Below are 27,327 nucleotides of genomic sequence, written 5' to 3'. Positions count from 1 at the left end.
GATATACGGAAATAAACTTCCGGTAGCCGGGAACGGAACTAGCGGAATAGGCTGCTGTAGCCAGCTGGTTGCACCAAGTTTTTTGTGACACCGACTGTCATGTTGCTAGTTTAGAGATTTTATGATAAAAAATGCCAGTCATCTACTAGAGTAAGTGGTTTTCTTCAATGGCAATTGAAAGTCTGCCGTCGAGGCTTAATAATTAGTGCCATTAAGTTCCCTTTGCTCTATCATTTTAAAATGTCAGTGGATGTGCAAAAGTTAAATGATGATTTGTGGGACGTTATTCTGCCACAAGTGAAAAATTCAGCTGTATTCATAGACGACAATGCTGCAGAATGTTTACATTGGAACGGTGGAGTGATGAAGCTCATCAATGCAGGAGCTGTTGCCGTAAAAGAATTTTCTCCTTTGGAGGTAATTTCAATCGTCCTATTAAATTACTTTGTGATCGTGTACTGAGCGGCTGTATGTTACTAAGTTGCGGTAATTGCTGTAATGTGTGGCAAGAGTTACTACATAGAATATTTGATTATCTGAGAGATAGGTAAGACCGGTACTTGACGCCCCTGAAGTTTCTTTAAGTGAACACTAGTTTGATTGTTTAGCTTCGGTATGTTTTTCACCACGCATTTTAGTGAACAAAGTTTTAATCGGCGGCCGCACGAGCGATGTCTGATCAGCAACAAAGCTGGAGCCATGATCCAGTCAGGCATTATTACATTGAAGTTACTTTTTTATCGCCTAGTGAAGCATTTTTGGATCCCATACTTGGCAAAACATCTTGTTATTCAACACCAGCTCTGTGGGGCCCGATACGGAGAAATATATATAGTTTGTCGACTATGGAACTGTCATGTGTCGAAACCATAGTCGGTAGTAATACTAGGGAAAACTATTGTGGCTAAGTAACAGTTCATTTTTCATGGAATGCTCCGAAAATAATTCCCTGTAATGATTATTTGCCAAATAATCGATAAATATGTAAAAAAATATCACATACCGACATTGATGTTTGAGGTTAGTCTTATCTTGGGCTGTTTAGCCGCGTGGCAGATGCATTTATGGTTGACCCCCATGTCTGTCTGTCCTGAGCCAGTTTCTTGGTTTCTTCATACTTTCTTCCAATCGTAACCATGTCCAACATCGTATATCTCTGTATCCCTCGCCCTCTCTTCTTATGTACCATTCCCTCTAACAGTCTTCAGAAAGTCTTCTAATTCCTCATAAAATGTACTAACCACTTCATCGTTCTTTTCTTGATTTTCTCTGCCAATTGCCCCTCTTCCCGCATTCTTCATAGCACCTCTATCTTCAGATCTAATACCGACCATAGCCTTCCTTTAAATCCATATTTTAAAGACCTTTATTCTTTTTACTTCCTATTTCCACTAATTTCATGCCAATTTCTCTTGTTTACTTCCTTTTCATGTCCTTTTCTACCTTATGCTTAACTCTGTTATTGCTAATTATGGTCAGAATTGATATTTACTTCTGGACGACTTTTTACTATTTTCATACTATTTCTGTACCTGTGTTGTATTAGAATAAAATCAATTTGGTGCCTCAATTCCTTTATTTGTGATACCCATGGATATCTCCTCCTTTAATGGGTCTCAAACAAGGTGTTACTCACTACCAGATATTTTTCTTTAAAAAAGTCAAATTGTCCTTGTCCTTTGTCCTTCCTTTTTCCTTGTTCAAATTTTCCCAGTGTGGTATTTTCCTGTTGCTTTCAGCCCGGGCAGAAAGATCCCCTGCTTAATTAAACTGTCCATTCTGATCAGACTTCGTTTTATGGCTGCTCATTATGAGGCAGACCATGCATTCTGGGTTACTGTTAGCTTTACTCCTCACCTTTGACCTTACCATCAAGTGTGGCTCCTACAGGGAGCTTTTGTTGGTATTATGATATGATGTTAACATAATTCATGTAAATAATCCAAGAAAATTAGGTATTACTTCCAGAAAATACCAGAGTAATTTAAAAATTCTCTGTCAATGCATAGATACACCACCTTCTAGCAGTAGTTTTTGGTTGGTCTTTTACATTTTATATTTCTCTGCAATTTTCTATATTGGCAGGTGCTAGGTCTGTAGAACAACTAGGTGAATAAATTATTATTATATAGTTTTGCCCATCACATAGGTTGAACTTCCAATCACTTAAAGAGTTACACTCTTTAAGTGATTGAATTGAACTTAGTGGCTGCTTCAGTTTTACCGCATGGAACTTCTCATAATGGTCATTCTTCCTGGAAAGACTGATTGAAAAGATCTCTCCCTGAGGATGTTCTTGAATTGTGCAATAATAAAACTAAATTTCTCTGATGATCATCCTATTTCACTTAAAAACCTGTACAGGTATAATATTCTATTCTGTAAAGACTCACCTAAACCGGAAGGTGTTTGATAGCCCTTCCCAAACCATCATGCCCTAATTTTTCATGAGTTGTGGTATAATTCATAATGTGCTTGCCCCACTCTACATCTACTCCAAAGTCATTTCTGTGCTAACACAGATTAACAAAGTTCTTTTTTTTATACTGCCCTGAAGATATACCTGAAAATAAATCTTTCCTACAGTCAATAAAACTTCACTCATCAGGAACAAAGTCAGTTTTCTCTTGTATCAGTAAACAGTTATAATATTGTGTGTTAAGCACTCATAAATGAAAACAGAACTTTTGTACAAGGTATCCCCTAAGTTATTAGAATGGACTGTGAAAGGATGAACTGTTGCTAGATCATTAGTATAGTAAACCTCAAAGGATCTTGATCAATTTATGGAGGGTTTTTCATTGTAATCAAGTGTTCACAAAAATAGACATGTTCATCCTTGATTTGCCTTATCAAAACTACACTTGTCAACCAATAACTGCCATTACTTGCCCTCTCAACAATATTTGCCTCGAAATGGTTGACCAACTGCTCTTTTAAATCATTTTTTAAAATTATGTCACTCAAAGTGTTTCCTGTTATTTAAGTCGTGATATTTACATTTTTATGAACTTATGCTAAAACATTATTTCAAGAAACACATAAGGGGGATCGAGATGGTGCAGGGGCTAACATACTGGCTTCCCACCCTGAGGGCCTGGGTTCAAATCCCGGCAGTGTTGAATATTTTTCAGAGGTATCTCGATCCCTTCTTGAGGTGCTTTGTGGAGGGCACTTTGAGTGAGTATGCCATCCGTCGGATGGGATGTTAAGCTGCGGACCCCTTGCCGCCTTTCGTAAAGAGTAGGCTACTGCCGACGCCAGTTTTCTCTCCACCCTTCATCCTTTCCTGTCCATCCCCTATGGTGCAAATGACCTCAGCAGTCGGTCGCCTCCCCTAAATACTACTACTACTACCAAGAAACACATAATTATGCAATGTTCTCGCTGAATTCTACTTCGCTTCATAGCTGATGAATGTGAAAAGTGTGATGTGGTGTATGTAGGATTTCAAATGCTATTAATTTTTTTTGAGTGTCTCATGTGAAACTTCTTTTAAAGTCTGGATTGCCCAATCAAACAAAAGCTGTCTTCCTCACTTGCTCGCCTCTTGTGGGTAGAGCCCGGACCACAATGGATGCTGTGATAAAAGCAAGCAATTTTTCGTCATGTGTTGCTGTAACTGGAGGAGGAAAAAAAGTTCATGCAATGGCTTATTCACTCTTAGATGAAGGTAATTCAGCACCCCTGCCGCAGGACCCGTTTTATACTATAGAAGCGGAAATGAGAGATTTGATGATGGCAGAGAATAGAGACCCGGAAAAGGTAAAAGAGCTTACCCTACTTCTAACATTATGATTGTCTGTTGGCCACATTATTCCAGATTATCATATCCAGTTGTGGAATTTGTAATTCCTCACAGATGACGATTTGTGCATTTGTTCTTTTATTGCAGTTTAAAAGAAATAAACAATTATATTTTGCATCATTCAGGTGGTGGAGGCCAAGGTTATATTTTTGCCATTGTTTGCCATAAATTTTGGAGGAGAGAAGAATCATATACTTTTGACACCTCCATTTGTGGGTTTGTTTCCAACTTTCCAGTTTGAGAGTTCTAAATCATATAAATCTGGCAAGCCTCACCCAGGGAAGAAAGTGAGTATTCAAAGCAATTTGGTTCTAGTTTTTGATATATAATGTATTCTTATTCAATGTGGTAGAAATGTTAATTTCATACAAAATGAATCATTCGGGAATTTTCATACCTGAATGCCTGCAACCAATATTGAGAAATGTCATTGTATTTTAATTTCATTTGTTGTAGTTTTTCATTAATTTTCCCTTAAAAATTAGAGGTGTTACATACATTAAGATCATATATGCTTTAGATGAAATACAGAAATAGGCAGAGGCAGTTAAGGCATTTTATAAATGCCACTCTTTAAAAATCATGAACATAATTTAATTACATCTAAAATACACAATTTTTTACTGTGTAAACTTTATGTAGTCCTTTCCAGAGTAGCCGAAGGGCTAAAAAATGAAACCTACTCATGTATATTTCTGGTGATATACCTGTAGAGTAAGAAGAGCCTGGACTTAGCTAGAAACTATTTGTATTAAGTATTGCGCTACTCCATAAACAGCAATCATGGAAATAAAAAATTGATGTCACAGGTCATCATCTGACTTAAGAAACAATCCTATGTAGATCAAGAACCATGTTGATTCATACAGGTCGGGGAAGTAGCGCTACAACAGTTTTATGGAATGCTAGAGCTAGTAAGGAAATAAATGTTTATATACCAGATTGGATTGTGTAATTTGTTTAGCTTAGCCTTTAAAATAATTTTGTAGCTTTATTTAGTGCTGAATATTTAAATTTTGCAATTAAAAAATACATGAAACTCAGTTATTGGAAAATGCCACAGGCTATGCCAATACATTTAGATAAATGTACTGGATATAAATCTGGTATTTCCCTACCCCCATAATGTCAATATATATCCACAATTCTACTCCTGCACAATACATGATCAAAGATATGATACACAGGAAAAATAAGGTGATAGAATTATGCATTGGTATAAAATATTACCTTAAGATTTATTTCTTATTAGTTTTAATGTTTCCTTGGGTTAACCTCCAGAAAATCAATTGCAGTAAAATCCATGTAAGATGCTATTTAGCATACCTTTAGACTCATAGTCAAACTATAATTATGATAGTGCTTAAGTTAAGGAGTGATATAATTTTTTAAACTTGCATATTAACATTGAGTAGTTTGTTAACTTTTAAAAATTATAATGCAACAATTTCAAAGGGTAGAAATCATTCACCGGTATCCCTCGATGTCCTACCAAGTGCTTTAGCCAGTTAATCTACCAAGGCGTCCTCCTACACTTTGAAATCTTGGTGAAGGCCAATGATTTTTACGCTCTGAAATTGTTGCACAATGTGTATTGGGTGGATTAATCTGTTAAAAGTTATAATTGCAGCATCTGCTGTTGTTTTTCTTAGGATTCTTAAAATAATTAAATTTTAAAATAAACATTAGACAAGTATCAAATAAAAAATCAACTTTTAGTTTAGCTAAGTTTAACTAAATTCCATAAAAATTACTTCATATTTAAACCTTGGCTTGATGGAAAGGAAAATAAAGCAGAACATTTCAACTAAGCTCTAGTTATTGGCTTTACTTTGCATTACGTTTTTGGTTTTGCTGGCTCACAAGGAAACGTTCCCAATTCTAGGGATTGACTTCAGTAAACCTTCACACAGTCATTCACAAAAACAAAAAAGTTTGATATGCCACCATATCAAACTTGTTTTTCCAAAGTTGTTCATGAGGTGTCCCCGATGCTTGTGACCACATTCATAAAGCCTTCAGACATATACTATTGAACAAGCAAATACGCTGATCTAGGTCTTTTGTTATCTGATGAAGTCAGATAAGTGACAAGAACAGAATGCGGCCTGAGAGAAAAATGGGAAAGGAGCCAACAAGTGGTAGTTGTGGAACAAAGCCAGTGATGCTATGGACGGTGTATTAGTGCAATAAAGTACACTACAAGTAAAAATTAATGCATGGAATTTTTTAACAAATATTCACATGCGTTGAAAAACATGTGTTTGGTCTAATGAATTTGTATGTGAAAATACAGGTACCTATGCATGCTGTTTGCTATGCATTAAAAGTTGAATCTAATAAGATTTTGATATGTCTCTATCCTTTCATGCCAATAACCTTTTATATGATTGCTCAATAATTGATGAACTAAATTACTGTAATGGGACTTCAGAATAATAGCACAGAAGATAAAGCTGTTGTCAGTGTTTTTCAATGTTTCGTTTCTTTCCTTGTGCTCTCTTGGAAATTTTTCTGGGTATGTACTATGTATGAGACTTTCAATATATGAATCAACCCTTTTCTTTACGCGTAAATTTAGTAGAAATCTACTTTAGCAGTATGCCTAAAAATTACCAGTCCAATGTATAGGAATGTTTAATTTTTGGAAAAGTAATGGTGATTATTATTTGTCTTTAAAACCTTTGCGTAAATAGTTGATAGATAAAATGAAAGATAGCAGTTATAGTTTAAAGGTTTCATTAAGTTTAATAGATCAATACAACACATCAAGCGAACATATTGGCCCACCATCATTTTATGCTAGCGCAACAATGGTGTATTAGCATTGAGCAGACTATTTTATTGATACTTTCCCATCTTACCCTCTTATTTGTGTGAATTCCACTAAACCTGCCATTATCGCTCCTTGAATGCCCTGTGAGTTATTCTCCAAGAGCTCATTCTTTTTTGTAATGTTTTGCACCTAATTTGTTACTTCTTCCCTATCTTTTCAGGCCTTTTGTAGGAAACACAGCATTGATCTGTATCCATTTCTCCACAATCTTCACTTTTTCTAAAGCTGCAAATGTTTTCTTTAATTTTCTCTCTCATATTTGTCTCGAATTTCTATAAAACTGTGCTTTGTTGGGGTATATTGTGATGTGATGATGACTAAATTGAAGGTTCAGGATTTTTGCTATGAATGCATCTCCTCTTTCAGAAATTTTCCTTTGGCCTACTATCCCTTTCACTGTTTCATTTCTGTATAATCATCGTTGGTTGAATTCCATCAACTTAAATAAAAGAGCTGTAATCATTTCAATTATTTTTTGGTGCATAAACTTAGTATTCAAGCCAAATAGTGGAGGGATTATTTTGTTTTTCCATAATATTTGTTTCTTTTTAGTAGCAGTATAAACTTGAAAGATCATATTCCATAAAAACATGCACCCCTTATTTTTGCCAAGCTGACACTTGAGTATCATTTCACCTTCTTTAAATTAGCTTTATGCCAGCCACCATGGTCACTATTCTCAACTGTGGGCTTGCCAGTGTTGCTTATTTCTATGGTTGTTATTAACATTACAATTATGAAATATAGTACAGTTGATGATAATAGGATATGCCCAATCATGCAAAGTTTCTCAAAATGTAATAATTGACATTATCAACTCAAACCCATGGGATATAGAAGTAATTGTGGTAGAAATTTCCTTCTCTTTCATTAGTAACTCTTAGATAGCTGTCTTTTAACCCCCTGATCAAGTTGCCATGGGTGCTTCCATTGCCTCTAGATTGGCATCCCTGCTCGGGGAAACTGGGTGAGGGGAATTGTCTCAATGTGTACATTGCTGCCGCTGCTAATTATTCCAAGTTCCTAAGTCTTCCATTGCTCATTGATTTTACTGTGCTAGTTATATATTTATATTGGCATTTTGTCTTCTGGTCGTTATTTTTTGTTCTTAGCATGGTTTTGTACTTGTTAATCATTTTCTTCAAGTAACTGTTAGATCAAGTGAATAATGAAGGTTTAAATTTAACTAATTATGTAAACATTTTTACCAGTGCTTTTATTCAATCATCACGGCATATTTAAAAAATTCTACATGCTCATTGCATGTATAATTATACACTTGCTTATCATTTCATTTAGCTCCATTTGCAGATGAAAAATGACTATTGTCATTCAATAAAATTTATGATAATGTTCTATTGAGTGTTTTATTTCCATCTTCCTTAGGTGCTCTTATTATCTCGCCATGTGCCAATTTTTTGTCATTCTCTATTATGAGAATGACTATGCATATGAAGCTGATGCCATAAGGAATCAAACTGTGTCAGCTAGATGAGTAAATTTCTGTCCAAATGAAAAGTGTACTCTTGGAGTGCACTAAAATATGGGAGTGGCTTTAAGGACATCTCTTTTTTGAGCCTGTCATTGTTTTGACCGAATTGTAAGAAGTGTTATAGTTTTACTGGATCCATTGATACAAATGCAGTGAGTTTTACATATTTAAGGAGAACTGAGTGTAAAGGTCAAGGGACTAAAAAATATAATGCATGCTAATCAACAGAATAATATCTGTATGCTCTTGAATTGAATTGGTGATTCATATTTTAGGAACCACATAAGAAGCAGCCTCATGCCATTTTGGATGATGTATCACTGACAAAAGATATTCGCCTCTCCCTTGTTCACCTTGCTGATTCCCTCCATTGTTTGCTCAACAAAATAAGTGGAAGGACAGAAGTTTATTCTCTTGGACACTTTAGCAACTTAATTGCTGGAGAAATATCTAGAAGAAAGGTAAGTGCTGTTCGTACATATCATAACTAGATAGCATAGTATATAAGGTATTTTTATTGTTGTTTTGTGCTTTGTTGCTTGTGATAAAGGAAAGCATTCATTGTTGTGCCATGTTTATATTGCAATAGTTGAGGTTTTTTCCACATCTTACTGTATTTTATATCCAATATTGATATTGTAGAACTCTCAGAATAATTGGTAACTGATGCATTATCATTGAAATGGAAAGAGAGAGAATTAAGCATTTTAAACTGTCCAAATCTGAGAAGAAAAAGAAACCAATGTATCTGTGTCGAAAAAGAAATGTAATTCAGTATTTAATTAAAGGAAGTGATAATAATGTCCATGTTTTCATTAGTATAACTTCAGGGGCATTATGATGGTGATGTTATCAATTGAACTCTTAAACCATTATTGATTTTTAAAAATACATTCTCTTGCCCATACCTGTAGATTATATTTGTTGAACCATTATTACGTATTTAAAAAATTTGGATGTACAGGAAATATTACAGAAAATTTAACCGTTTTTAATGAAAATAACAATACTTGTAACCATAATAAATTTGATTAAATCCCATTCCTTTTTAATTCAACCAATGATAATTGACTCATTTCTTATGAAACATTGCATGTGAATATTCTCCACCTTTCTTAGTTCAAAACAGGTTATACGTGGGAAATTTTGTGCCCCCAAGATATAGGAAAATGTATATTCGGCAGACAAAGAAACTTCATTTTAGGAAATTTTTCTAAAAGCCGTAGTAGTAGTATTCTTAGTGGAGAGATTGAAGAGGGGATCACTTGAAAGTGTGAATAGTGAGCTTTTGATTAGTTTACTTAGTTGTATGTTATACATGGTTGAATGCCTTCTTTTATTTTCAAATAAGTGTGATAATTGTCATTTTTTGTCGATTTAGGCATAAAATGCACTTAGGCCTTTGAGTGACAGGTCAATTTTGTGCATTTAAATGTGATGTATGTTTTTGTGCATGGTATTATGTGCCATTCCATTAAAATTCTTTGCCTTGAACCCTTTTACTTCTCCCTCTCTACCAAATCCCCTCTCCCCCCTTCACCTCTTTAGTTCAGTGTGAAACAAGCCCTCCCAAGCATTGAAGTGGACTCAAATCTATGGATAGATTGTACATTTAACAGGATTTTTTCATTTGTTTGGTAGTTATTAGCCGAAATATTTATTTGGTAACTGAGGAAATAAATTTTAATTGGGTATTTTATCAAAAAAAATTTTGCATTGCATATATTTTAATTTAATGGATAAATAAAATTTCTTTTTCAAATCTTCAGGCTGAATCCTGGTCTAATTTAACTGTTCAAAGTGGGGACGTTTCATTGGATGCATCATTAATTTTGGTTGATCGGACACTTGATCTTGCCACACCGTGTTCACATGGTTCTTCGGCTCTCTTGGACCGCATAATGGCTGCCCTCCCACATCTTCCGGGCCACACCACTGATGTTGCTGTGGATATGACTGCACTACGGCATCCAAAAAAGTAAGATATCTCATCTTTTTGAAGTAAGCAGTGCATGAAGAGAAGTCATTAACTCATTGACTGTAATATCAGTGTGATTCATTTTGGTGTTAACATCATTGAAACTGAAAAGTAACATTAAAATTTTACTGCTTACATTTTTGGTAACTTTTTAGGTTTCTTGGTTTTCACGGGCATTAAGGGTTATATTTAAACTAAATGCAAGCAAATCCTGCAGGGAGTACCTCAATGTCACAAAATCATGACCATTCCCTGCATCTATATGTATAATGTGATTTTGTATGCCTGCACCAAAACCCTTTCACTGGTCAGAAATATGTTCACAAGTATGACACCAGGTGTAAGGATAATCTTCATAATGGCCATTGCAGAGTAGCAGTACTACAAAAAACCGCAGAAGTTTCAGGAAGGCTGCTGTTTAATCGACCTCCTGAAGAGTAAAAATGAATACTCCCCAAGAAAATAAATTCAAAAAAATGTTGAAAAATTTCTTTTTTAAATAATGTGTTTCATAGCGTCCGAGAGTACATAGAAAGAGCCAATGTAGGGAATTCTGTTTTTAAAATCTTTAATACTCATATATTTCATGTACATTATTAGTCCTTTGAATTTGTATGTATGTTAATGCACCTATAAATGTAATTGAATCTTAACAAAGCCCATACAATTATGTATTGTTCTATGGCAAATAAATCTATCTATCACAGAAAATATAAAAAAAAACAATATTTGTATTAATTTTCATGGCAATGTTCAACACGGGAAACACAACCCTTACTTTTACATGGTGATCAAAGCGGAAATGAATGATACCTATGAATATTTATCAAAAATATTAAATTATATGAGTATGTAGTTGTATAGTAATCTTCCAGCGGCACAGAAAATTTTACTTTTTCCAGTGATTTTTAGTGGCCCTGTGACCTCAATCTCTCACTCAGGCATAGTTTTTCATCAGATTTCCCAGGTACAGAGCAGTAGCATACACTGCAGTATGTATCTTGAGTGTATAACCTGCAGGCTAGAAGGTGTACAACTACTTACCATACTAATTCAGCCAGCTCATTACCCTCTCTAGATTGGTTGTGGCAGGCCAAAAAGCTGCATGCATGTTCCTTGGCTGATTATAGACATTGATTTTTATTTTACTTTTACAATAGTTTGTTTCCTTAATTTGAAATCTGTAATTAGCTTAGTCGTAGGTAGGTTGTGTAATGAGGCTTATTTTTTATAGGTCTGGTGTGAATGTTGTGGGATACCCTTTGGGGTGCCTTGCAACTGTTTCTGTTCCTGGAGAAAAGACTGGTGGTCAGGGAGAACTCCTGGATTTGTTAGCTAGTGGTAGGCGACAAAAAGAGATTATTTTAGGTCTTCACAGGCAAATAGTGTCAGCTGCCATTAGTTCAAAAGTCCGATCTACTCCCCCAAAAGCAGAGAGGATCACACCAAAGGTTATCGAAGCATTAATTGAAGAATTTGCTGGTCATCCAAATGCAGTGCAAAGTTATGGTACACTACTACAGGTGATTATGTCTTGATTCATTTGGAAAGATACTTATACTGTTAAATAGTATTTATAAGTAAAATTGCTTGTTCATTTGATAGTGTCTCTTAAATAGCCTTTGCTCTAATTTACTCAATTAGTTCTTTAATAGAATCACAACTGCTAGATAGTGGTTACCACATCATAACACATGAAAGGTTTTTTGTTTAAATTTATTGCAATTGAATTCTATTTTCTAGTGAAACAGAGAAGACATTCACCGCTAACAAAGCGAAGACCATTAGTGGTGTGCATTCCAATAAAACAGGAGATGCACTGTTCACTAACTACTAGTGGTGTGCAAAGCAGGATTTTTCCATTAAACCAAGTCATAGATAAAATATTAAGTAATTCTCAATCAAAAAATAATTAAAACAATGAATCAACCAATTATTTTCATTGAAGCACCTACTTATTGACCTAATAAGATGATTCATGATATTCAGATAAGAGCAGATATTCATGGAATAAATACCTGGTATTTTAAAATACCACACTTCAATATGTATCTCACTGAAACCTATGTTAAATGAAAAATACATGCATCTTGTCACTGATTGATATCACACAATAATTCATCTAAGTTTTCAGTTTGTAATGGCATCATGTGCTCAATTCTGCTAGCCTACATAATTGCCTATTGTAATCTATTGAATCAAGGTGTTTCTGCTAGTCAGATTTTCACGTAATAATACCCTAAATAATAAATTCATAAGTGTAATGACTGTTATAACTCCTAGTTAAATCAACAAAATTTAAATGGAAATTCTTAAGATTGAAAAATTGATTCTTGTGTTTATGAATGTATTAGTACCTTTAGATTACAATGAGGCAATTGGTAAAGATACTTCTTTTAGCCAAAGCGAGGCAATTATTTTTGCTGGTGAGAGAGGAGATTGTTGCAGTATTACTCTAATGATAAAAAGTTGTGTATAAAGGTTGTGCTTGGGAGACATGAGATTTAGGCAGTTAGGTATGAGCAAAATTTACATTGGAAGTGTGGAATTTATATTACATATGCTTTCCAATTTGGGGACATGGTAGTCCAGTGGGTAGAGCATTGGACATTTTACTAGAGGGCCTGGGTATGATTCTGGATGGCACCTCTGAGCACCCTAAGTTTAACCGAAGCTGAGTGCTTATTTGATACCAGATTTTCCTGGGAAACCACATGGGTCACAGGGAAAGGAACTGTCCCCTCTGTCCTGTTATTGTGTGAATTACTCATGGTATTGGACTTAGTACTAGGTGAGCCCTGCATTCACCTGTATAACCAAACTTGAGGTTTATAACTTTGATTTGGTTGTTGCCAAAGTCTTTATATTATTTAAACAAGTCCAAAATTTGAGTGAATGTGGAGAATTTTGCTGGTGGAAGAGATGCAAGTGAAAACTATTATAATTGAAATTCCTTATCACTACAATGCAACAATTTCAGAGGGTAAAAATCGTTCGCCTTGACAGGGATTCAAACCCAGATCCCTTGATGTCCGGCCTAGTGCTTTAGCCACTTAAGCTGCTGAGGCATCCTCTTGCACTCCAAACTTTTGGGGGCTTTAAAGGAGCAAGAAAACACCCCTTATCACTTGTTAATGTTATGAATATAGACCAATACTTTATATTATTAATTGATATTTATCTACTTTTTTCTTATTGGGTTTTCTGAAGGTTCATGGAACCAAGACCCAACTGTGGGATACATTCATTTAAGGTGTTCTAGCTATTAAACTTCAAATCTAAATGTCAGAAGAGTCCAGAAATGTCAAAGTGTAAAAATCATTTGTATTGACCAGGATCCTGGTCAAGGGGAATCATTTTTGCAATTTGAAATTTCTGCATTTTAATGCATATTAGCTGTTGATTCCATTAAAAGTTATTGTCACAGCATCTCCCACAGTTCTTTGTATTTAAGTTAAGTTTCAGACAGTTCCTGGTGAATATTTACTTCTTAGTTGTACAAGAACTTATTTTGCCTTTATCCCAAGTTATTTTCTGCGCGTCTACATAACTTCTGCCAGCCTTCTTTCTGTTGAAAATTCTTCTTTTCTCCACCTGGACGACAGGACACTCTCCATTCTATCATGGCCTTCTGAATACTACTACTTCTTAATATTACCTCCATCCACTTTTTCTCCCCTTTTCAGATTTCCCCAACAGCCACTTCCTCTCTTCACCCGCCCTTTTTGAAATATTAGCTGTTGTCTTCCTCTCCATCCAACTTATTTTCTGCATTCATCTTCACTATTACATTATGGTTATATTGCAATGCACTTTTTCACCTTTTATTTCTCAAAAGTAATCCATACCCTATCAAGTTCATCGCCATTGTCTCTACCTAATTGAAAAATTATGTATGTGACAACAGTGCCACTGGTAGTGATTTGAGTGTGTAATAGCATGGTACACAACATTGTTACACGACAATACAAAATTTCTGTCTGTGGTAAAACTCAAATATACAGCCTTGTGATTGCTGCTGAGGATGTTAAGAACTGAATTAATCATGCCAGAGACATGTTTCACTGTATTAATGTGCCATAGGTGTAGGAGAAAAAATTAGTAAATGTAAAATAGAAGAGTAATGATGTGAGGGAACTAACATTAAATAACAAAGAATGGAGGGCTGCCGTGAACCAATCATCAGATTGAAATACTGATGCTGAAGGGTAAGGAAACAGCAATTCCACATTGTAATTTATTATTATAATGTGCTTTGCCTCAAAACAATGATTGTGTTGTATCGGTAAAGTGTCTTTTGTAATTGCTGTGCTTCCTTGCCATAATATTTCACGGGCCACTTTTGGTAAATGTCCATGTTGTCAGTATCTATAATTTGTTTGGGTTCACTTTTTCAGCATAGTCTTTGTGTGTCCCAGGCCTTGGCACATCCTATATCTCAGATGTTTGACTATATGTCTGGTGCAGAGAAGGTTCTTCTACAAAATCTATCATTAGAAGATGGAAAATCACCATCTGCTGTTGAAAAAACAAAGGAAATCCTTAATCAGGTTTGTATACCTTTTCAATACATTGTAAATGTTGCTCTTTCTGTAATTATTCAATTATCCAATTATTAAACTAAAAAAACTAGTTTCTTGTATATTTTAATTAATATAAATGAATCTTTTAGAAATTGCCCAAGATTTTCCCTAATTATATTTACTTATAAATTTCCACATACTTTACAGTTTGGCCTTTGTTTATTTTTTCAAGATTCTTGAAGAATGTTTTGATGTTTTGGCTCTATCACTCTAAATCACCATAGCAAAAATTTTGTAATCAAGTGAGCAAATTCAAATTAAAAATGTAATCGAATACAATTTTAGAAATTAGAGTGGATAGAATATTTTGAAAGTGTAAAAAATGTATTAAGCACTTTAAGATAAATCAATTTTTTGCAGTTATAGCTTATAGTTCTAGTTTTCTACCTCATACCAAGCAAATTTTGTTTTGAGTTTCATAACTTGAGCAGAAGTAGAAGAAATTGAAATCCATTTGGACTAGGCAGTTACTAATTTGAATGCCCTATCAATATTTTCCAAACTTTGCCAGTCGTGGTGCATCACAAAATCTCTGGGAAAGCATGGAGTATTGTATGTTTAAAATGAAAAACGTGTATCATTCAGTAATCTTTTGTTGTACAATCACCAACCTTCAGTAAGTTGGAATTTCTTGGGAATAGAAAGATGCTTCGAGTTTTAGAAATTTTTATTTGTTGGGGCACATGTACTTGTTTCAGGTCATTACAATTAATGATTTAGTTGATATCTAGTATGAGCATTAGTAAAATATTCATTGCAATGAGTTTTGTGGTAGGGTAGCCCAAAAAAATAATAACTGCTTTTGATTTGATGAAGATTTGTGTATAGCTCCGGTCGTAATTACTGAATGTTTAGTAAATTATGCATGAATAAATGGATAATAAAATTAACTGAAAATATAATCTAAATATTACAAGACTTAAAATGTTAAAAAATTGACTGTAACTTCACCCAGCTGCAGCCTCTATTAGGGCAATATGAAAAGTTCTCAGCCTTGTACGGAAATGGTATTAGTATCAATGAAAATTTGCTTTTTAAGTGCACACGTGCTTTGGCTTTTTCTGGTATTTGTGATGCCAGATATTATTAAGTAAGGTTCCACTGTATATGTTTCTATTATACCTGGTTTTTTGGTTGATTGACTTATGTTTATTGTGACTGTGGGGTGCTCACATTGAGCCTTCTGTTGATGTCTCAATGATTATGGCTGGTATTTTCTTGAAGTTGAGGAGAGAGGGTTTATTGCATCTATTCCTTTAATTAAAGTTTTGGAAATAGAAATTACTTCAAATTGTGAAGGCTGCATGTTTGTGGTTTTCACTGCGTATGTTACTTTCTTCCAACAACAGTTTCGCCAAGATAACAGCTGGCATCTTCAAGTTGAAATGGCAATGAGATAATGGCCATGTTAGTAATACTTAATGTTACTGACCAACACAAAGAGCAAAGAATGTTGAGTGGATGAGCATTTTTGGACTGCTATCAAAAAAATGGAGATGACTACCTTGCACCAACGGTTAAAACCGCAGGTGGCAAACTTCTATGCTGAGGGTTTAAAGAAGCTGGGGCAACATTATAAATAGTCCTGATGGAAGTGAACTGTAATCACTTGTAAAATCGAATCAGGTGGCCGTAGATTTTTATATGGAGTCTTATTACAAAACTTGTGGGTGGTATTAAATACTGTAAATAACTCCCTAGGGTTTAACCGCTTTATTATTTGGAAATTTTCTCCGGTGTAACATCATGGAATTTACACAACATATTGAAACAAAATAAGTAACTTTGTCATTCACACACACTTTATTTAATACACAACCTAGATTTCAACGTTGGATGTCATCATCAGGTGGTCCTCACAGAAGCCAACTTTGTATGCATACCTTTAAAGTTTGGGAGGGGAGGTGGTCACAGTGGGAGAGGAAGGGAGGGTAGAGGGGGAAAAGTTTCAAAATGTAGATGGAGGGAAAGGGAAGCACCTTATCGAACGTGACCACAAAAGTGACTTTGAGACTGGAATTCTCCATTTTGAAAATAAAGGCCATAGACTCAATGAATTGGAGCAATTAGAAATTTTAAAATGTGTCTGTTACAAGGATGAACTTGCTACTGTAATTTTGTATCCCCCGCTAATGCCCTTTTCACATCCAGTGCTCCCAGAAAGGGGTTATCCCCCTCCCAAACAAATTCCTCATTAACAGCCAGCGATTGATACCGGAAGCTATACTTCCCTTTCCTTCCCATCTATATTTTAACCTTTTTACCCCTCCAACCTCCTTTTCCTCCCACTCGGACCATCCCCCCTCCCCTGCCCTGAAGGTATATGTGCAGAGTTGGCTTCTGTGAGGACCAGCTCATGATGACATCCAACATTGAAATCGAGGTCGTGTTATAAGTAAAGTGTGTATGGAATTAAATAGTTACTTATTTCATTTCAATATGCTGTATTATATGTGAATAGTTTTGCATTTTTCCTAAATAATTTATGCAGGTCTGTACTGTCAATGTGTTGCGAGTGGAAGACATGGCACCTTGACCATTACACCATTTCACCCCTTAGGTGGAGATGATGATATGCAGTCGCCATGACCGAGGTTTTACCATGAATGCACTTTTGGCACTCCTAGTGCATTTGTTTGCTCTACCGCTGGCGACTGTGGATTATAGCTCCTTGAAGAATTCTGTTCAAACAGCCTTAGAAGAAGATTTTAATGAAGAAGAACTCGGTGGAGAATTTTCTGTTAATGGTTAGTGCTATTGATGTTTTCAGTGTGTGGATGAAAACTTTTGGTGAATTAGAAACTTCATTATAATACTTATTCCAGTCATGCTCATTTTATCACAGAGAGACTAAGAGCTGAATGATGTGATAGTAGTGGTGTACAGCAGTAGATAATGATGATAAAATATGAGCACAATTAGCAACAGAAAAATATTTGTAACTCTGAACACTTTAATTATTCAATCTTACTCAGTGAAGCAAACATTTTTTTCTGAAAACTGAAATCGTTAAATTGATAGAGTGAATGAATATCTTCAATCATACAAGGTGTCTGTAAAGTAATGAAATTATTTTTTTCCCTGTACTCATATTGGTCCCAGTATGCTTTTACTGGTTGGGGTAGGTGGGAGGACTCGAGGCTTCTCAGTGCTGCTTAGTTCAGTCCAATGCAAGCTCATGATCACTGCCTCCATGAACCTGGTAGTGCATGTGTCACAATATGCGTTGGAGTTAACCCTGGAACAATGGAATATATTCAAGATGTGTGAAACTCAATAAAATTCTTGCTAACAACTACAAAATGATTCAGCAAGTCTATCATCAGGGACTCTGCTTTGTCATATTCTCAAATACTGATATGATTGAAGTTATATGTAATTGCATTACTTTCCAGACACACCTTGTAGGAATAGATTTATGAAGCACATTGTTGAAAGAATGCATTTCTAAAAAGATGTGTAATTATTACAAAAAAACTCTTATTTTGTTGTGTTAGCATGATGTTCCATCGTTGTCAGTAGCATATCAATCATTTAGACAACTCAGACTTTAATTGTCAAGTCAATGAAGATCTCCATTGTTGTTATAGCTGAGTTTTCCATCAGTGAGAGAGTAATTGAGATATCCATTGTAAGGGCTGTTGCTGTAATAATCTCTTCAGTATGTCCAATGAGGTTGATCCTAAAACTATTTGAAGTTGATAATGTGTTTAACATACTTTGTGACTTCTTAAAAACTAAGCTAAGGAAAACCAGTCCTTGGAGCTGTCCTAGTGGCTCTTGTGGATTTGGTTTGTATCTTGGACCAAAACCATTCAAAAGCAGTGATTGATTGTTGGTGTGGGAAAGGGGGGGCTTTGACCAGGACCCCTGACACTTCGACCCCATAGTCCATTGTGCCAACTCATATTTAACTTGCCTGATACACTCAGAAGGGAACAAGATTACCACGGTAAAGGTATGGAGGTCACCCATCCTCCCTGCTTCCAGGCCCAATATTGACTAACTTGGGTGATTAAACCGGAACCAGTGTGCCAATGTGGCCAGGCCCTTGCCCATAACATTCTGGAGCAACTCCTTGCTTTGATCCCCTGAGAGTTCTTTATTCCACTTCAAGGACTGAACTCAGATCTGTAGGGTTTGGAATAAGTTCTACACCAGCTATTGATTCTCTGTGAAGGACTAAGCTCCATTGATTGAATCCACTTCGATCTGGTCCAAGTAAAACAGTTAAGTTATGCAACCATCCCTGGTATAAGCCATTGACTTAGTGAGGTGAAATCCCCAGCATGGCATTAATATAAAAATTTTTTGCATTTTACCAAAGCATAAAATATGTGAGGCATAATTGTTTACATATATACACTATATATTTCCAAAATTGTTTACTAGTCTAAACTTAGTGAAAACCACAATGGGGAATATCCTATGAGGCATGAAATTTTCAAGCAAGAGTGCAGCTATAACATAGTTAATTGTATCATGTGAAATAAGATGCTTCGCATTATTGAGTGAGTATATTGAGATGAGAACCCATGATAAAGCCACTGGCTGTAATAATAATTAAAGTTGTACTCTTGAGTCAAACACCATTGTCAAACCCATGGAGTGCTCCTATAAATGAATATTTGTTATTCACCCTCTTCATGTGCCCCGCAACCCACGCAATCACATCTAGTTGGATTTAATATACAATTGATTGTTTGAACAATTATAAGCTCACGTTGGTGTAAATGTTATATCTTTGTATTTTTTAGGTGGCATGAGTAACTTGTTTTCTCTAGTCTACCATTACTGGTCGATTCTCCGCCTAGGTGAATTGTAAAGGTTCTTGTATCAGCTCTACAAATTTGTTGGTTCAGGAATTCCATTAATACTATTCACCAGAATTTTATGATTGATCAAATGTATCCTTTTCTCTCTCCAAGTTGGGAAAGCTATGGCCTCACTTTAGGAACTTCCCCTGATTCATGTGTTACCTTTTTTACCACCATGAGATCAATTTATTCTCTATTACCTATGATATTAAGAATAAGCATGGTCCATAGGATTTTCAATGCTTGCATTTATGTAACTTATTGCAAATGTAACTTATATTACCTTCTTCTTAATCATTTCAACTTCTCATTACCTCTTAATTGTTCCACTAGCTGACAATCTATTGTAATATTTCTTTCCTGTATTGATTTATCAAACTGATCTCTTTATAAGTCACCATTTCCATCACAAAATGATGCCTTTATGTTAATCCTTGAAGTTATATATTATTTTTAATCTTGCCATGTTTTCCATTGACAAATAATATTGAATAGCAAATCTATTCCTCATATATCGCTCTAGGCCAGGGTTGGGCAACTCAGGGCATGGTTACTGATACATTTTCCATTTTTGTTTGTTTCAGATGCCTCAGTGGATGTTTCTCACATTTTTAGAGTTCTCGAATATGTATCAAAAGCCAGGGAAAACCTGAGGAAGTACAGGTAAACACTCAGGTTATTACTTCATTAAAACGGCAAGGCCTGTTATTTTTAGGATAACATTGAGCCCATGGATAACCCTTCAAACCTGGATATATCTGAGTAAAACTTATGTTTGTTCTAAAAATTCACAGAAAATCTTTCGCTCTTCATGCATGTGCATGTTAGAGTTTCAAAGGATTGGTACTGCAACTTATCCATCATTAAATATAGTGGAATTCACGAGAGGTGCATCCATTGACTAGGTTACACACAGACTAGAACATAATCCTAAAAATGATGAGGTCTCAACATTATTCTCTGTACCTTTTTCATTTAAATGTTGAGAGATAAGAACCATTAAATAATTGATGGTAACATGACTTGGATCTATTCATGTCTTTGCACCTCTGGCATGTAAAGTGAAGGAATACTCTTGAAATCATCTTCTCTTTCAGTTTATTCTCAATTGAAAATTATTTTAGAACACTCAGTTCATGCATGGTGGAATAGATTTGTCATCTGCCCTATTAAGTAGAGTGAGATGGCACCAGTGATGGGTTTTTTATGGTGACCAAATTCATTAGGGTAAAAAACACTAGAAATCTGCATCTGAATGGCATTATTCTTGAAATATATGATAAATGGTTAACAGAATAAAATTGGATTCTCTGCCTGCATTAATTACACCATGCTCCTATTGCATGTGTTCACTTATCATGCTCACTCATGATGCACACCCTGCTTTTAAGCATTGGAATTGGGAGAATAAGTAGAAAGGCTTCAAAATTTACCCAAATGAAAGAAATTAAAATGAATTTTTGTTGACGTAATTTAAAAAATCTGTAGTTACAAACAATTTTCTTGAAAGTGCTAAAGTTTTGGTGCGTATCCAGTCTCAACTATTTCAATTGATACTGCAAATCCCAATTGTTGTCAAACCGAGTGAGTTGGGGGCATAATTCCCTCCTGACTAACTCGTTTTCCTTCATGAATCTTTGATTTTACATTATTTCACTCTCCAGTATGTTTGGAATTTTAATTTTGTTAATGCAAAATGTGTTTCTGTGGACATAATATTTTGTGGATAGCTCATAATACGAGAGCCTTCTAACTCATGCTATTTCAAAAATCTCGTTACCCCCTGTAGCGATGCTATATGTTATGGGATGTCTCATTGGTGCAAATATTCACAATATGAATTCTGCATTTTGATGCCTACAAAATTTGCCATCTCTGGAAGAAAGTAACCGTTTCTTGCTCAATTATGGGTACTCAACTGGAAATCCTGTTGGCGATGTAAACCACTTCCTCTAAATTTTCAACTTGCGGCTCTCTATTTTATGCTCTTTGAAAATTCAAAAAACGAATTGTAAATCGTGCCCTGTATCCTTGACTGTATGCACCCATCATACTCTGTCGCGGCGTGAGGGGTGGTATATCTATGTTAGGAGCAAGCGAAATTGTTTTCTTGAGCGTCATTAACCTAGGAATTTTCAGTGATAATAAACCTTTATATTGCTAACTTATGCGAGCGGTACTAGCGAGGAATGTGGGAAGTATTTTTAGTCAAATGTATCGTCTTAGAAAAAACATTATTCTGAAGTTATTGTTTTAGATATCGATAGAAGGGTTTTTTAATTGAATTTAATTAATTGAGTATAAATGAATCACTTAATAATAATACTATTGTTTTGTATCTTTTGAAAAATTTATGTATTTTTTTCTAAGTTATAAATTTGAAAAATATATTTTCCCCATATTATTTTTACTTTTCAACAATAGTAAAATAGTTTTTAAACATTTTATGGAAAAACTGCTATTGTTGCTTTGAAGGAATGACGAAAAAGAAATATGGAAAAAAGAATAAATACGAGTATATAAGGAAAAGCTAGCGAATGGTGTAACTTTTTGTCAGCCTCTGCATAGTCTTACTTAGTCTGATCGTACAGTTTACCTGTATGTAATATTAGGGCTTTTTCATTATCGTTGGGCTGTTCATTTAGCCCATAAAGTGAACCAAACAAATGCCGTGCACACCTTTTTTACCCTGTAAGCACTTATGGGACATTTTTTACTTCTGACCATGTTTTTCGCTACAAACAATGCAATTTTCTGTATAATAGCAATGAATCCTATTGAGATTCTGCCGCTGGAATAATGAGATGAATTCTCCACTGCCTCAGTTAAGCGTGAGGATAATGTCTCATTTGCAGCTAGGAACTGTGTATAATACCTATTGGTTTCATGTAAACAGATTCCATGGCACCGGGGTGAAAATAAAGTGAAGAAGCTATGGGACCTGCAGTCAGTGATGGTGGTGGATACTTGAGACCCAGTATTTCTGCGTAACTAAAGGCATTAGCACTCCAATTGTCATAGCCTTCAGAGATTTCGTTGAACTCCGGGGGCGGAATTATATCAGTCTAATCATTTACTGTATCATCATTTTCTCTTTGCTCTATAACTCATGGCTTTTTCCTCTGCATCAAAATGTCAGAGTCATCTAAATCCAAATTCTTATGTCTCTCCAAAGTTTGCTCTCACCATAAATTATGAGTGTATAAGTTTGTCAGCAGCACCACATGTGAGATGTAACTAAAAGCGCTACATATATAAGACGCAGGGTGATTTTGGAGTGAATAAAGGGTCTCTAATGGGCTGGGAAATATGATAAACAAAGATTTGTTGCTTTAATTGAATATGAAAATGAAACCATGTGATAGATACATCTGAAACTCAAACAGCAGTCTAGTGAGAGATGAGGCTTACAATAAGCAAACCTTTTCCTACACATCAAGTGCCATCTCCTGGATTTTCCAAGGAGTTATTGAAGGATAGAATTAAGAAAGTCAAGGAAATTCATGCCATAATATTCATTAATTTTCGAGTATTCCTTTTGAATAATTGATGAAAAATGCCCTCAATTTCAAATTACTAATTACTCTTTAGTCTGATATTTTTGGGAATGTGGTGCATCTTTTATGTATGTCAGTAAATGTACCTAGAGTGGAAGGCACTAGGAACTGGAAGGTGGTAGCACCATTAATTGCAATGCCCTAAGGAATTATAATAGGGATAATTTTACCAACAGCACTACCAACTCTCTCTCTCTCTCTTTACCTTCCCTTTTTATTCACTGTTGATCCTAACTGCAGGATGCAGATGATCCAATCTTTGAACTGAATCTGAATATTAACTTGGCGTGAAACTCATGTATTCCTTGAACTTCCTCTCAGGACACTGTACAGTCAAGAGTACTCACAGCGGACAGTGACACTTCGACCTTTCCTGGCCCAGCTAATGGTGGATGTACTGAATCCCTCACTTACTCCTGTGCCTGATCTTGTGTGCATGACTACTGGAGTTGGGCATTCTGCTGGCATTACTGGTCTCCTGCGTTCCAGCTTTGGGTGAGGATTCATTATCTTTTGTGATTGCTATCTGTAGCCATGGAATTTTGCTGACAAGCCGACATTATTCTATTAAATTTACTTAGAATGATAAATAGGAAATGTATAATGCTGCTATGGTGGTAAAGCACATTATTAGAATGGTAATCTGAGAGGAAATGTATTTGAAAAATAGCTCCAATTAATACAAAATCCATTCCATGATTGAAATTTTGATTATTTTTTTTAAATATTCATTTGCCGAATTAATTCAATGGTGGACTCCTTGGCTAGATAATCAAATGGCTGGTAAATCCAAAAACACAAAATGTGACTGGAGGTATTAAAATTGAATAAAAATGTATTTTCAGCCTTTTCTCTAAGGAAAGGAGCACTAATGCAAGAAATAGTTTTAAATATTTAATTCATGTTTTCACACAAATTTTGCATGAATTACAAAACTAAAGCACATCTGCCATGTGTAAGCTATGATTCATTATGAATTAGAATGCAAATTTCCTGTGAGACATCCATTATGTGTTTAAGCTAATCTGCCAACTTATAAAATGAAAAAACTCCTGAACTCCTCTCGTTCTATCAAAATATTTCCTCAGATCTTGTTTTACAGTGCCTCAGGAATGGTGTACAGTACGTTTGCTTATTTCTGACTCCACTCCCTTCCAGGGTAGGCAATGTCCAAAAAAGCCTTGATTCAGGCTGTGAAGGAAAATTACCTTCTCTCACTCCCTGCCTTTTTTTTAAGGCTCAGAAACTTTCACTCTACCATTTCATCAGGCATCATATTTAATTCTTCCGACCAGACAGTTTCAGTTGCTGGTTGACACAATTGCTAGCCCCAGTTAATGTTCTAGCCTGCCAACTCTTAGGTCGTGGGTTTAATTCCTGGCTTGTTGGGCTTTCTTCCAGTTAGGGCAGGGATGTTTGTACTTCTCTTCAATAAAATGTATAAGGATTAGGTGGTAGAAGGGACTATGAAGTCTCAATGTCACCCCAATAAATTCTGTAAATAAATGAATTTGGTAATAACTTTCTTTGCATTCAACAATCATTTCTTTCAAACTTTCCAATCATTATTCAAAATTCCATTTTCAATATATTATTCTAAACTAACTAATTCAAATTCTGCATTTATCCAGATGTGCAATCAGACTGCCTTCCTTAACATTTATGTCTGCCGCTTTTTAATGGTTATTCTGTATTACTTCTTCACTCCTTTAATTCTACCACAGAGGATCAACTGATGTAAAACAAATATCCTTTACTTATAATGATTGGCCTTGTTTTCAGAATCTGATTCAGGCTGTGAAGGAAAATTTCCTTCACTCTCTGCCTTTTTTTTTTGATCTGGTAACGATTGAGTAGTTATTATTATTAGGTAATCTACCGGTTAAGGTAGGTTTTTGGATGGACACAGCTATTTAATAAAACATTTTGTGACTCCTAACAAAACACAAAATCCAGCATCCTACTCTATATCAGGTCCCTCTTCATCTCCAAGTACTTAGCAACTATCCACGGGAAACCACCTCAATTATCATTCCCAAGATAAATATGATGGTCACTATTGAGTAGTTATGTGGATGGAATTCAAGAATTTCTAGATTTTGGTATGTTTGAACTGCTCGAAATAAAATGGTACCTAAGAAATCTGCCTGGTTTTTTATAAGCTGCCATGCTGTGACACAACGTGTAAAACATTATCACTGTATTGCTAGGAATGGAAGCTCATGGAGATTTGAAGACACGAGTGCTAGATTTAATTTACTGCAAAAACATCAGATATTTCATTAATATGTATGGGAAATAATGCAAGTCACACGATATATTGTCAGGTTGCACATTTGTGATGAAATTAGAGCAGATATGTCTGACGATCCATGTTTCCATTCACAATCAATGGTCATAAGACCAAGAGAGAGAAGCAGTATAAAATTAATACTAATCTTCCCTTTGTGTTTGCCTTCCTCTCCATTTTGATGACCCTGATGATAAAATCCCTTGCCACATACCCTTTCCTCATGTTATTGTGCATATGCAAATGGTTTTTATAAATAAAATGACTAATATGCATTCATTATTATGAAATATATGACATAAGTGTTCATTAATAACTGTTATGATAAACTAATGATAATTTATTTGACATTTTCTTAATGAGAATAGTAAATTTTAATGTAATGTATAAACATATTGGTTTTTCAGACATTTAATGAGTGCTGCATGGCCAAATCCACCTGGGGAAGCAAAATTGGTGATAGTGTTTGTAATTGGCGGCATTACTGGTGAGGAGGTGAGATTGATAAGAGAGACTTTGTGGTCTGTTAAAGACAAGACTGCTTTGGCTGCAGCACCCAAGACTGTGATTGTTGGGGGAACACAAATTCTTTCTCCTGATGACGTTGTCAAGTCATTGCTAGCAGCAAACTGGCAATGAAATGTTTACAAGAAATTTATATTTTTGTGGTATGAAACACAAATTAATCTATAAAATGTTTTTAGGGAATTAAGTAGGTGGCAGTATGAATTTAAAAACATAATGGAATGTAAAAAAATACTTATCCTCATGTACAGTTTTCCAAGATTTAAAAATGCACATTTTATGATACATTTGTAAATTAATTGTTTTTATTTATTTTCATGAAATTGAAATTGTTTTGCTTTTATGAAAGATTTTATGACAGCCAGTACATATGTAATATTCATGTTAATGAGAAGAACTTCTGGATTTATTCTAAATGAAATATTTATTAATTAAGGGTTTCTCTTATTGATTTAACAGTTTTACCCAGGTTTAGTTAGCCCTGTTTAACAGTTATTAAAATGAAGAAGTGATTCACCTCAATATTATTACATTTTATTTTTTGACCGGAGGCAATTATCCTTCTGATTTATAATCAGATATAGATAGTCCAAACCCTCTCTGGTTTTTAAAAGCAGCACTATGGAAAAAACTAAAAACAATTGGAAACATTGGCCTTCTAGCCAGTGTGCACAGTTGTTTCAATCACTTCTGCCTCTGAACTGTTGTACAGAAGTGGGGAAATGAGTTTTTCAATGAGTAAGCCTTATAAACAAAAATGCAAGGATAAATGATCCAATTATTTACCATATACATCTATTTATGTGCCATGCACATCCATGTAAGATATGCACCCCACTTTTAAGCCATGAAATGAAGGGAAAAATCTGAAATACTTGTAATTTGGTAGAAGTATAACTTCTTATGGAATTAATAGCAATCATTTTAACATCTGAGGCAGCAAATATTCAAATGTTCTCGCAAATATCTTATGTATTGGCATAAAAAATGATCAATGATGAGTGGAATCAATGTTCCAGTCCAGCCAATTTCAACTCAACTATTTTAATTGACTCTGTATTACCAAATTTTTGTCTATTACTAATGTACATGGCTATTTTAGGTCAATGATGGAATAACTGACATTTTCCCTTTATCCTTTTATACCCTGATTAGTGGAGACAAATTCTACCCTATTTTTCATCCAGTTTCTTCATTAAGATTCTGGTGCATTGAATTTTCATAAGGCAGCCAAGACTTGTATCTGTAGCATTACTGATCACTTTACTTTTCTTTTGCCGTAAAATCGTGCAATGTCTCGCACCTATTCATTTCATAAACCTAGGGAGATATACATAAATGACTACAGTGCAAAGTTGATATGTTAATATATCCATAGTAAAGCATGTGAGCAGGAAGTAAACATGGCATATTAGTGAATGGGCATTAGCACTAACTGTTG

General features: G+C 35.0%; 1 protein-coding gene across 3 annotated transcripts; it reads left to right on the top strand.

Moving 5' to 3' along the window:
* LOC139699995 (sec1 family domain-containing protein 2-like) lies at nt 1-26,275 on the top strand. Of its 3 annotated transcripts, none has more exons than XM_071598435.1 (11): nt 1-417; nt 3,502-3,765; nt 3,934-4,095; nt 8,427-8,597; nt 9,906-10,114; nt 11,349-11,637; nt 14,512-14,664; nt 17,258-17,444; nt 20,099-20,177; nt 23,393-23,566; nt 25,769-26,275. In XM_071598435.1, the coding sequence occupies exons 1-11, from the start codon at nt 241-243 to the stop codon at nt 25,998-26,000; spliced, it is 2,097 nt and encodes a 698-aa protein (XP_071454536.1). In that variant the 5' UTR covers nt 1-240; the 3' UTR covers nt 26,001-26,275. The 3 variants fall into 3 exon arrangements, with proteins under 3 accessions (XP_071454536.1, XP_071454528.1, XP_071454521.1); XM_071598427.1 differs by having other exon boundaries at nt 8,424-8,597; XM_071598420.1 differs by having other exon boundaries at nt 8,412-8,597.
* The last annotated feature ends 1,052 nt before the right edge of the window (nt 26,276-27,327 follow it).

The sequence above is a fragment of the Hetaerina americana genome, unplaced genomic scaffold (genome assembly GCF_022747635.1).
Source record: "Hetaerina americana unplaced genomic scaffold, ioHetAmer1.1.p SCAF_1, whole genome shotgun sequence".
Taxonomy (NCBI): Eukaryota; Metazoa; Arthropoda; class Insecta; order Odonata; family Calopterygidae; genus Hetaerina; species Hetaerina americana.
This window is presented reverse-complemented; position numbering and strand designations above follow the sequence as displayed.

Excerpts from the sequence above, each read along its gene's own strand:
- LOC139699995 (XM_071598420.1), top strand. The coding sequence starts at position 241 with ATGTCAGTGGATGTGCAAAAGTTAAATGATGATTTGTGGGACGTTATT. Across the intron at positions 11,638-14,511 it reads GTTATGGTACACTACTACAG|CATAGTCTTTGTGTGTCCCA; the intron begins GTGATTATGTCT and ends TCACTTTTTCAG. Across the intron at positions 20,178-23,392 it reads GAAAACCTGAGGAAGTACAG|GACACTGTACAGTCAAGAGT; the intron begins GTAAACACTCAG and ends ACTTCCTCTCAG.